The sequence below is a fragment of the Hemiscyllium ocellatum genome, chromosome 34, assembly GCF_020745735.1.
Source record: "Hemiscyllium ocellatum isolate sHemOce1 chromosome 34, sHemOce1.pat.X.cur, whole genome shotgun sequence".
NCBI classification, from domain to species: Eukaryota; Metazoa; Chordata; class Chondrichthyes; order Orectolobiformes; family Hemiscylliidae; genus Hemiscyllium; species Hemiscyllium ocellatum.
This window is the reverse complement of record NC_083434.1, coordinates 36,627,076-36,640,115: the sequence shown is the minus strand read 5'-3', so window position 1 is coordinate 36,640,115 and position 13,040 is coordinate 36,627,076. Positions and strand designations below refer to the sequence as shown.

The 13,040-nt window shown below is 40.6% G+C and overlaps 1 protein-coding gene across 6 annotated transcripts in view; it reads right to left on the bottom strand.

Annotated features, from left to right (window-relative positions):
* nphp3 (nephronophthisis 3) overlaps positions 1 to 12,794 on the bottom strand; it is a 69,540-nt gene extending 56,746 nt beyond the window's left edge. For 3 of the 6 annotated variants that reach the window (XM_060849793.1, XM_060849799.1, XM_060849798.1), the window contains exons 1-4: positions 12,418 to 12,794; positions 6,194 to 6,559; positions 5,272 to 5,397; positions 2,519 to 2,669 (exon numbers count right to left, since the gene is read on the bottom strand). In XM_060849793.1, the coding sequence (XP_060705776.1) occupies positions 2,519 to 2,669; positions 5,272 to 5,397; positions 6,194 to 6,514 (598 nt within the window). In that variant the 5' untranslated portion in view covers positions 6,515 to 6,559; positions 12,418 to 12,794. Of the gene's footprint in view, positions 1 to 2,518; positions 2,670 to 5,271; positions 5,398 to 6,193; positions 6,580 to 7,126; positions 7,185 to 12,413 lie in introns of those variants that run through there. The other 3 variants (XM_060849796.1, XM_060849794.1, XM_060849797.1) reach the window with 3 other exon arrangements.
* Positions 12,795 to 13,040: the final 246 nt, after the last annotated feature.

Sequence of the window (13,040 nt, the reverse complement as noted above, 5' to 3'; positions counted from 1 at the left end):
GATTGTCCTAGGCTAAGCAGAAAGTATCTGCTTGGACTTTCCTCACACGAAATTAGAACACCAACAGAAGCAAACCATTTCGTCCTCAAGCCTGTTCTGCCATTCAACTGTGAATCTAATCTGTAATTTAACCACAATTGTCCCATATCCCTTGAGACTTCCGACAGATTTTCATTATGTAAAATTAAATTTAATATTATCAATTGATCTAGCAATTGATTGTGACTTTCTGCTAATGTCACATTGATTTTATTTTAAAATTTCTTGTACCAGAAATACTTACCCTATCTTCAGTACCACTAATTCACATTCTATGAGAACGTACATGTAATTTTCTAATATTACAATGTTATAAAGGAGATGGAAGTGGTTAAAAGAAAGACAAGTAAATACTTGTCAGAAGGATTTATAAAACTTTGTAACATCATGATTGAGAATTCAGCTATAAATGATGGAAAGCAACTCTAACAAAAAGATCAAAGTGGACGACAAAACAATTAATTACAACAAAAATAGAGAAAGAAGTCAGGCAGTACTGATACTTGTGGACTCTTTAACCATCGCAAACATTTTAAAGTTTATTTCATAGTAAAGAGTGCAATAGATTTTATTAATTAATATATGTTTCACCTAATATTTAAAATCTGCCATCATAACTGCAGATATTATGAAGTGACTGAGTTTAATAAAAAAAAGAGTTGATATTGTTCTGTCCTTAAGTATCGATTCAAGCAATCAGACACCATTCCAACACATTCCTTCTAGATGACAGGCAGGTTTTGGGGAGTCAGGAGGGGAATTACTTGCTGCAGAGTTCTTAGCCTCTGACCTGCTCGTCACCCCTATATTTATACGGCTAGTCTAGTTCAGTTTCTGGTCAATGATGATTCCCAGGATGTTAATTGTGAGAGATTCATTGATGGTAATGCCATTGACTGTCAAGGAACAATGGATAGGCTCTCTTTTATTGGTGATGGTCATTGCTTAACACTTGTTTGGCATGAATGTTATTTGCCATTTATCAGATCAAACCTGAATATCGTCCAGGTATAAATGCTTTGGGAAGTGGACTGCTTCAGAATCTGAAAGGTCATGAATGATGCTGAACATTGGACAATGGCCAGGAAACATTCCCACTTCTGACCTTATGATGGATGGAAGGTCGGTCACTGATGAAGCAGGTGATGATGGTTGAGCCAAGGACAATCCCCAGAGGAACACCTGCAAAGATGCCCTGGCTGAGATGACTGACCACTAATACCAAAACCAGCTGCCTATCTGTCAGGTATAATTCAGCCAGCAGAGAGTTTCCCCCTTATTTCCATTGATTCTAGTTTTATTAACCCTCCTTAATGCCACACTCAGTCAAATACAGCCTTGATGTCAAAGGTAGTCATGCTTACCTCACCTCTGGAGTTCAACCAGTTTGTCCATGTTTCAACCAAGACCGGAAAGAGGTCAGAAGGTGAGTAGCCTTGACAGAATCAAATGTAATGCCAGCTGCTGCTGTTTTAGTTTGTGTATATGCACAAAGCTGCTATTTTTCTTTACGTCTGTGCATATTTATATACTGACAGACATCTGCCTTCTCACCTCTTCTCTGGGAGGTGCAAGATTCAGCATCAACTGCCTGTACAACCACAAGTCTGTTTGGTGACAACTTCAATTTGATATGTTCCCCCTTACCCTAAACAGCCAAATGTGAGCTAACACCTCACAGAGTTTTAATGAAGGTCATAACAGAAATTCAATGAGAGAGAGAGAGAGAGAGAGAGAGAGAGAGAGAGAGAGAGAGAGGAGAGAGAGAGAGACAGAGACAGACACAGTCAGAGAGAGAGAGAGAGAGAGAGAGAGAGAGAGAGAGACAGAGAGAGAGAGAGAGAGAGAGAATGTGCAAAGATTGAAGGAAGGACACTTCAAGAAAGAGTGTCTAAATCAATAAACATCACCACACTAAAGCTTATATAACTTAACCAACTATTAGGTGCGCTTCCCACTCTGTGCAGGGTTTACAGAGTGTGCTAACAGATACATTAGCTACTTTAAAAACTAATCAGTTGAACTTAGAACATGGCTCATTTATGCTTGCTAGAAGCACCATACATTCTGACACAAGGGCTCCTTCTCTGAAAAACAACAGGAATATGTACAAGTCTTGCACTTCTTTAAAATTACCTGGAAGTATGGGGAGCCTATAGCTCCCTCATGGCAATACCTCGGTGAATCAAAGACAACTTGTCAACCAGTGTTCTTTTGTACTACAATATAAATGGCTGTGATTGTTTGCAATTTGTCATTCTTGTGTTTGTCCTGATGACTGCAAAGACAAAGCTTTGGCAATACATCTTTCTTTGCAACCATACGAGTTTAAACTGCCCATATAATCCAACAACCGTGGATATTGCTACATTATAAAATGATGGAAACAGTGAAATGTATGTCAAGCTCCTAGTGTTGGCTGGAAATGGGCACTGTGAAGGAAGAGAAAACACTGTAGGATTAAACATTAAAGTGTTACCTGTAACATCAGTATGATTATCGTCTGAGTCAGAATCAGCGAGATCAAACAGTTGAACACCCTGAGCCTGCAGTCTCTGAAATTTGGTTTCTAACTCACGCTTGGCTCGCAATAGATCTTGAATCTCCTTCTCCTTCGTTTCCCTGAAAATCTGAAATAAAATAGAGCCCCATTTAAAGCTAATACTCAGAGTTTTGAAAACCTTTCATTCAATAAAGTAACAAGAGCGAAGGTTATAAAAAATGTCTGGAGTTAAAAAAAATCTTTCTCTGCAAACAAAGATAACAAAATACAAGAAAGAATGAATGCAAAAAATATGATCATAAATTCAACTTAAGGTTGCAAGAAATGTTCCAAAATTTCACAATAATGAAGCAGATTGAGGATTAGAAACGTGAAAGGTAAAACAGTATCATTAAATACACATGGACACTGAAATAAAAAAGAACTGACAATTTCGATTAGCAATTAGCTGCATGGCATTTCTCAAACTTCCTTTAAATCGTGAGGTGGCAGATACTTAAAACACAAAATAATACAATAACTTCTTGATTTACCTCAACTAAATGAAAGAAAGCACTTTCACAGACAAAGACTACTTTTTAAAAGTGAAAATCATAATCTAACGGGGTGAATTTTAATAAAAGGAATAATTAGTTCAATCATGGCTTGGCCTTTTTGTAAAAGCACAGATGTAAAGGAAATCATTACGAGATAAAATGTAGGGAAGGATGGAGCCAATTTTCACACCATAGGTTCCTACATGTTGCATCATATATGCTAGTAACCAGACAATCGCACATCTTGTATAAAGAGGAATCTTGATTATCCGAATACCAGTTATCCAATCTGAAAATCAGATTATCCGAAGGAGATCTTGAGGTCCCGATAGAAACATTACATCAAAGATGTGTTTCCAACAGTGATCACGTCTTTTGTTTACAGTGATTAAACATGCACTGTCTACAAATGACTGACCTCCCGCCTCTCTCTCCCCACACTTTCCCTGGAGTTCTACACAGGGGTGTACCCTAAACCCGCCTCCCTTCTCCAGATAATCTGACCAACATTGTCCTGTAGAGGGTAGAAGTGGAACCTGTCAAAAAGTTTCAGTAAAGTGTTGTGTGTGTGGCTGTGTGCATGCACTACTCAGAGACTTACCCCACAAAGGCAGCAGCAGCAGCCTTATTGCTGGTGTCCAGTCCAGCTGCCCCAGGAGGGGGGCAGTGGCGTGGTGCTAGATGGGGTTGGGGCGGAGGGAGGGGGTGGTGGCATTGGACAGATTGGGGGAGGGGGTGGGGTGTTGGACAGGGCTAGTCTTGGGGGCAGGGGCTTGCGCTGTGTGCTGCTGCAGTCTCCTGAACAGGGAGCTGACTTTAAAAACCCAAGCCCCAGAGGAAAGGCATTTAATCAATTAACCAAATAAATCGATTATCCGAATGAAATAGTGCCCGCCCAACTCTTTCAGATAATCGAGGTTCCCCTGTATTACAAACAACACTGATTGTGGAAGAAGTCTTGGCCAGGACACCAAGAATACCTCCACGACTCCTCTTCAAAACAGGTCTTTAATATCCATTGTTATCAGACAGTGCTCAGCTTTACATTTCATCCAAGAGACACTGGCTTCAAAAGACATTAAAGCTTCTTCGATAGCATCTTCCAAATTCACAACCCTACCATTGAGAAGGACAGGGAAGGCAAGTGTGTAGGAACAGGTTCCGCTCTGAGCAACACACAATCCAGGCATGGAAATATACAGCCATCTTTTAAATGTCACTAGACCAACATCCTGGAACTCCCTCACGAGCAGCAGGGTGGGAACATATACCAAATGGATTGCAACAGTTCACCATCACCTCCTTATGGGCAACTAAGGATGGGTAATAAATGTAAAGACAACAAAGCCTACATTGCATGACTAAATGTAAATAAAACTCTTCCTCATTAGTGTTGATTTGTATTCAAGTTACTATAGTAAAATTTGAATGCAGAACAACAGAACTTCAACACACAACTCTCCACACTGCAATAGCTGGCATCCAGGAGGAGAAATAGTCTAGCTATCTTCAAGCCTGACACACCTTTGATTGCAGAGCAGAAACACAGCTTTTTTCCCTGTGGAGGTACAATTGCTTCTGCCCAAGTGTTCATATCACAAGCTGTTCATCTATCTAGGAGCTAATCACATCATTGTTAGCAGCAGGCAGTCTTGGTCATTGATAACTGGTCCCCAGTCCACAAACCAATCAGTTAGTAACTACTGGCCAAATATCCATTTGTACACACCTCAAGCTTCTGTTCATCTGGAATTGAGGTGTCCCCACTGCTTGAACCAACAGCTATGTAAACAGCACTTACAATGGGTATCACGTAACTTGTTTTTAAAAAGCCCAGAAATCCTTCAACAATTCTTGGCTTTAAATCAATCCCCTTTTTTTTTCATATCAGTCCACAATCAAAAATACAGAAAAAAAAGATATGGTATTTACAGTTCCTAATGGAAAATAATGCCATTCCGTCCAGTGCCCTTGCTCAATAGTAAAGAAATGCAAACAATGAACAGCAAATCAAGACACTCACACTAGCTTCTAGGGCAGATCACAGGTCACACCCTAAGATCTGCTCATGTTTTTCAAGCATGTAAATTCACTTCAATATTACTCTAATTTGTCAAAGAGATTGGATGTGGCATTGATACACAAACCATTTTTTTCTTCAATCTAGTACTGGTGTTTGTTGGCTGAAATTACCTTGAACTGCCTTTTCACTTTATCCCTGTCATGCTCAAATGTGGCAGCTCTCTCCATAGCCTGGTATTTTGCCTCGAGGGCACTTTCTTTTTCTCGAAGTATCTTCTGGTAGGTTTTCTGCAAAGCCTATTAAACACAGTATCATACAGGTTAAAGCAAGTCAAGAGCACAAACAACTATCCACTCCCCAGCCCCACAGTGCTCAGCAAGCTTACTCAGTGAGCAGAAAAGCTCTTGAACACCAGGGATATCCCAGCCTTGGTATTCAAAACATGAATTTACAGTCGCAAAATCTTTCAAGCACTTCTGCAAGATTTTTACACTCCTAATACAACCTAGTTTAGTATTAGACACAGAAAGCATTGGAGAAACTTTTCAGGTCTGACAGCATCTGCGCAGAGAAACAGAGTTAACATTTCGAGTCCCTTCTCAAACCTCATCACAACTGTTTCTACAGACGCTGCCAGACCTGCTGCATTTCTCAGCATTTTCAGTTTTTAGTTCAAATTTCAAGCATCTGCCGTATTTTGCTTTTATTTGCGATGTTTAGTAATATGTTTCCTTAGCGGCTTCTATGTGGTTCAGATGAAGTTCACATTTTCACTTTTAAAAAAATACACCAAACAATTTGACTTCTTAAAAAAATCTCATCATTCTTTTGTTCTGCAAATGAAAATAAATGAAATGCAAACAATGGTTTAATACATAATGCAGTCTTAACAGCATTGGACAGCATTAGGATGCATGAACAGAACATATCAAGGATCTTCATCTCAAAGCAAAATACTGAAGATCCTAGAAACAGGAGCTAAAAACAGAAAAACATCAGAAAACATCAGCAAGGTAGGGAGCACTTGTGAAGAGAGAAACAGTTTTACACTTCAGGCCAACAATCTTTCACAGTTTACGGTCAAGTTCTTACCTGAAGTTCCGCTCTCAATCTTTTATTTTCCTTGTCAAGTTTGGTTTCCTTTTTCTGCATGGAGGCAATCTCATTATTTTTACTGACACGGAAGATTTCATATTCTTTCTTGAGTCGCTCGTATTCCGCAGCATATTCAAGGTCAACTGAAGTTGTTGATTTGAAGCTTGCACCAATTACCCGTGGACCCCTTCTAAAGGAGCTGCGCAACAGTCTGGCCTTAGGTTTGAATTCCACTGGGATCTCGCAAGCTTCCCCACCGCCACCATCCGTGTCTTCGATGACTTCATTTGGGCCAATCAGCGAAGACGCCGTTCCCATTGTGTCAATGGGTTTGCACACATTTAGCCCATGATTCCTTTATAGCTGCAGTTGAGAATAAATTTCTGTAAATAAACGTTGGAACAGCAACAAAAATAAAACAATTGGTTTTAACAATCATGCTGGTAAGTTAACAGCTCTGGCAATGAAGTGCCCAAAATTCAAAGGAAGCTTACAAAAAGGAACATTTCAGGCTCCAAATGTAAGAAGCCACCTACCTTTGATCAAAAAGTTGAATTACAAATCACTTGAATTGACTATATAAATAAAAGTAAATGTAATGCTGACAAAGTAGTGCACTTAGAATAGCTTTTGCTCGCCTTACTTTAGGAAAAGGCCAAGATCATGGATGGTGAAAGAACAATTCACCATGGGCAAACCTTTAGCTGTTAGCAGAGAGGAGATAAACAGAGCCTTTTCCCTTCTAAGAGAGGTTAAGACAAGAATAGTTAATATGTTCTGCATGTTGAAGCTTTGATAAACGTGAATGACGAAAAAGTATTTCCAGAGACAGCAAGTTAATAATCGGAAGGCATAAATTTAAAATTGCCCAACAAATTAAGTGAGAAGTTAGAAGAAAGGTTTTAGCACATGCACTTTGTCAACACGCACATTCGCAAACAATGATTCCTGACGAACGGCTTATGCCCAAAACATCGACTCTCCTGCTCCTTGGATGCTCCCTGACCGGCTGTGCTTTTCCAGCACCACACTCTTCAACTCTGATCTCCAGCATCTGCAGTCCTCACTTTCTCCTCACGATTAATTTCCAGGAGAAATGAAATGAAAAGGAAGGGAAGTTTTGTTATATTTTCAAAAACTGAATCACACTTGGATATCTGAGTAGTTTTGGTCACAAAGTTTTAAAGGAGGATGTAATGGCTTTACAAAAGATTTACAAGGATGGTACCTGAACGGAGGAGAAACAATCAGGAAATACTGTCCAGACCGGGAATCAAATCTCCAGAAAAGGGAAAAATGAGGGTTAATTTAACAGTGACATTTAAAACTAGAAAGGGGTTTGAGGGGATGGACACAGGTGCTTTTGCTTGCAGAAGAGCCCAAAACCAGGGCCATAAATAATAACAGACATCAATAAATCGAAACAGGAGAAACATCTTTAAATGATTGAGTGGATAGCATACAAGATATACCGACCTCGAGGAGTCAATGACATAGATGCATTTAAGATGTAGCTGTATAATTACAAGAAGAAATAAGGAACAAAAGATATGCTGACAGGATGAGATGACGTAAGGCTTGGAAAGGCTTTCGTAAAGCATGACCACTGTAACAGTCGAGTCTGGGTGAATTCAATAAACCAATGACTGACATTTTAATTGAAAACAGGCAAATATTCAAAAAAGAGAAACAATGCTGTGAATGAAGAAAATGCAAGGAAAAGGGACTTAACAGTTACATAGCAGCTTACATTTACAGAAAACCAATGTACTCATTATGGTCAAATAGCCGAATTCCAAACAGTGGAATTCCAAGAGTCTATGAAAGTTCAATTCCAAACTTTAATCCCGTTTAAATTAAGTTTACATTACAAATGTAACATTCTTATATCTAGCCTGCTGTGATATTTATCTCCAATCAACACTGCACAATAAAATTGACTTTTCCATTGAAAGCACAACTCGCCTTTTAATGTAATATCATCTTTCACCAGTCCTGGGCATTCTTTATTGTAATTCAGCACCTGCTAATTTTTCAAAAAGTCATTATTCCTGCTCTTTTCATTCATGGTATTTGGATGTCACTGTCTAGGTCTGCATTTAGTGCCCATCCCTAAATGCCCTTGAGAAGTTGGTGTTGAGCCATCTTTGTGAATTGCTTTAGTTTTTTTGTGGTGCAGGTACACCACAGTGCAGGTGGGAAGGGAGTTCTAGAATTGAGACCTAGAGATGCATAGTGAGAATTACATCTTCCTTGAGACAAACAAGTACTGCATCAAACCTTCACAACACACATCAAAGGACAGATCCATACAATTGCCCACATTTTCCAGTAAGCTTTCATAATGATATTTCACAAGGACCTATCAGCAAAGCTTGATTCAAATTTCTCTTTGTAGCATACAGAAGTGTACTATACATATTCACTGGTTTGTCAGCTGCTTATCTGGATTATAAAACTTTAACACCTATTGAATGTAAAGATAAACCTTTGAGTTTGATAAGAAGCTGTTTATTTTGGAGCAGCCATATTAAAGTCCTCTGAAAAATTAGAGATCTGCTGGGTACTCTAGAGAAGGTTAACAGCTCAACCTTGGTTGTGAAAAGATATGACCTTGGACTTGATGTAAGCTATTGCTTTGTCTGCAGTACTTCTGATCTGTCCCGATTCAAAGTTTAGGCATCAGCCTTCAGGGATACTACCTTATTATTTAGAACACCAAAGCTGCATTCTCTTCACTAATACACCTACTGAGTACATCATATATGAACCACTATCCAGGTTAAAAATCCTTTATCTACAAACACTTACGTGGATGATCTGAATTTCAATTGTCATGCTTTTGGGACATTTTCCCAATTTATAAATTACCATGTCCAAATTTCTAATGGAAAATTGCATATCCAAATTAAAGGTTAAAATTTTTTAAAATATTTGTGCAAGTCAATGCTTCAATTAAACATCTTCCCTTAGAGACCTCCACCACCTTGTGTCAATTTCAAGGCTGCGAGTTTATTTGCACAGCACTGCAAATCTGCAAGTGGAATTTGAACTGTGTGGTATTTCAGGATGTCAAAAATGTCAGTCAGACATATAAAATAGGGTAGGGGCAAATTACTGTAGATGCTGGAATCTGTACTGAAAACAAAAAAATGCTGGAGATCACAGCAAGTGAGACAGTATCCATGGAGAGACAGCGAGAGAGTGAGCGAGCGAGAAGCAAACTCTCAAAACATTAGTTTGCTCCCTCTCCACTGATGCTGCCTAGCCCACTGTGATTTCTAGCATTTTTTTTGTTTTCAATGTAAAATTGGGTGTTTTCTTCAGTTTTATGTCCCACAAAATTGTTTGAACTATAGGACACAGTATAAAGTTCTAGCAAGCTAAAATTCACCTGGACTAATTTTTCACTGAATGAAAGAAGTTTTGTGAGAGAGAGAGCATGGAACTCAACACTGATTACAAGTTTTGTCTTGAATTCAATTAACTTTAAAAAAAAACAAGTATGTCTGACAGAAGAAAGGAAACAAATTTCTTTTTTTTAAAAACTTCACTTCAGCATTATTCAAACAGAAGTTAAATGTTGAAGTCAGCTATAACTTCATCTGTTTTGAGAGGTAGAAACAATGAGTGCAAAACAGAGATTCTAATTTCCAACCCAGTTAGTGGGAGTAGAAGACGGACAGGAACAAATTGAGGAAGAAACAAAAAGATAAAATAAGGGATTTTTTTTAAGTTTTGCTCTTTTTTAAAAGCAAATTTGAAGGAAAGTAACTAGGAAATCAGTGACAAAGCTGACTGAGGGTGTTGGGTTCCTGGCCTGTCATTTTAGGAGAGGCACTAGACTCTGGAGGCAACAAAACCACGATTGAGAGTTTCAGTACCAGCGAGTTTGGAGAAGATTTGTTTCAGTACCAAATAGGGGAGGGGGAGAGGAGTATTACAGAAGTGAAATTAGGGAGTCTTTACGATCGAGGAGGAATAGCAGCAAAAGCTGCACATGGGAGTCGAAATGAAACCAAGTTCGTAAGTATTTTTGTTCAGCCCACAAGAGACTGGGAAGGAAAATAGAAACAGTAATGAGTGACATGGCATATAGTGGGAGACCAAAGGCAGTGGTCAACCAAGCTAGCTCATCCAAGCCTGGATGTTGGGCAAGAAGGCTAACAAGAAAAGACAGTGGATGGGGCTTAGAAAACTTGGGCAATGTAGAACTGGGTGTTTCATCAACACATACATGGAAACTGAGACCATGTCTTTGAATTGAGGGAGGCCATGTAGATGAAGAATAGGAAGAGAACTAAGGTTAGTTTCTGGAGACAGGAGAATAAAGAGATGTAGGAGACTTTCCAATTATACCTTATTCGTCAATAGTAAATCAAAGTATTTGCAATGGAATTCTTTCAGTTTTTAAAAATAATTTTTTCATGGAATGTGACGATCACCGGCTGACAAACTTGAAGATGTGTCAAAGGTCACAGAGCATTCATGAAGTTAAGAAAATTATGCACTACATCCACAGAATATATCATACACGGTTTTCATTAAGGGCTGCTCTGAGCTGTGATTGTGACAAGGCAGCAAGTTAACTGGACCAGTTCAAACATAGTGTTGAGGAAGAGACAGGCAGATTTGGAAAATGACAGCAAATCAAAGACTAAAAAGGGAAGCATAGAAAAGAGGGGAAAAAGAATGAGAAGGCAAAAATGGATAGATTACAAAAGTTGAGACTAAAGTTTTCAAGCTAGCATTGAGAAGTTTATTCTGCAGTCCTTGGCAGCACCTCCCAATGTCAAAGCAAAACAGAAGTGACAAAATAATAGGAATAATGTATTTGCCCCAATGCACCTACACAACCACTCAATAAGAGTTTGCACACTTTTCTAACAATTGGAGATAGCGAGGACTGCAAAATGCTGAAAAGTCAGAATTGATAAATGTGGAACTCAAAAAGGCACAGCAGCATCAGAGGAACAGGAGAGTCAATGTTTCAGGTCAGGACTAAACACATTGCCACACTATTCCTTAATGCCTAAAAATCTATTGACTGCCAACTGTGCAATCACAGCTCCGCAGGTAGACAATTCCAAACATCCACAAATAAAGAAATCTCTCATCACCTGAGTCTTAAATACTCAGCCCATCGTACTTTTGAATCTATGACCCTGTACTGTTGAGCTGAAAATGTGTTGCTGGAAAAGCGCAGCAGGTTAGGCAGCATTCAAGGAGCAGGAGAATCGACATTTCGAGAATAAGCTCTTCATCAGGAATGCTGCTCCCTGGATGCTGCCTGACCAGTTGTGCTTATCCAGCACCACATTCTTCGACTTCAGCGATGTCAGGACTAGTACAAGTGAAGGTGGGAAATTGGGGTGAACGGTTTTCATTTTTTCCCCAGTTGCAGTCTGCCAAATTCTATTTCATACATGTTTCATATATTATATATATGGATGTTTTAACATAATTCCATACAATCACATTCTGAATGGAGGAAAATCTGCAGGATACCATGACAGTTCCTTTAGATTAGATGATTAGATTAATTACTTACAGAGTGGAAACAGGCCCTTCAGCCCAACAAGTTCACACCGACCCGCAACCCACCCATACCTCTAATCTAACACTACGGGCATTTTAGCATGGCCAATTCACCTGACCCGCACATCTTTGGACTGTGGGAGGAAACCGGAGCACCCGGAGGAAACCCACGCAGACACCGGGAGAACATGCAAACTCCACACAGTCAGTCACCCGAGTCGGGAATTGAACCCGGGTCTCTGGTGCTGTGAGGCAGCAGTGCTAACCACCGTGCCGCCCACAAATACTCTTGGTCTTTGTCCAACACTGAAACAGATCGTTTGGTCCAACTCATCCATGTTGACCGGATACCCTAAATTAGAGTCATAGGAGAAAGTGAGGACTGCAGATGCTGGAGATCAGAGCTGAAAATGTGTTGCTGGAAAAGCGCAGCAGGTCAGGCAGCATCCAAGGAGCAGGAGAATCGACATTTCTTCAGGAATGAGGAAGGCTCATGCCCGAAATGTTGATTCTCCTGGTCCTCGGATGCTGCCTGACCTGCTGCACTTTTCCAGCAACACATTTTCAGCTCTGATACTCCAGCACCTGCAGTCCTCACTTTCTCCTGTCCTGCTGAGGGCCAGTAACCCCCAGGGGGCACGGCAAAGACTGTCAAGAGAGGGAAGGTAATGTGACTTACTTACCCCTGAGTTCAGTCTGAAAGCTGCCAGCACAGACTGAGCAGTCATCAGCAGTAACTCACTGCCCTTCCATGAGGGGACATGTTAATAACCGTCACTCTGACAGGCAGTGAGTGATGTTCGAGGAAGGAGGAAGGAGGAGGCAGCAGCTGAGGGTTATCCCCCCTCCCCCCCAAGGCGCGTGCTGTTTCCCTCGTAAACCACCCCCCCGAGCCAGTGTGCTGCTGCTGTTGCCGAATAGTCAGGGCATGGGCCGCACGGAGAAGTTCAATTTGAAAGGAGCGATGATATTTAAAAGCCGGTGAGGGGAGTGGGGCGGCGGGCTGCACTCCTCCCCTTCAGCCCCGCGTTCGCCATTTTCCCCTCTCCGCTGCCCCTGGTTACGCCGAGAGCGTCATCACGTCGCAGCCGCGCCGTTACGTCACACGCACACGGCCCCCTGTCCCACTATGGCGGCGCCAGAGGGACAAAAACCCTCCTTTCCCCCCCCCCCCCCGCACTGACTTCGAAATCCTTTCGGAAACCCGATCCGCCACGGCTCTCTGTTCCAACCCCGCACAAACACACACCGCTCACCTTAACGTTTGGAAAATTTAATAATATTGTCAGCGTTTCCTAGTCAAATG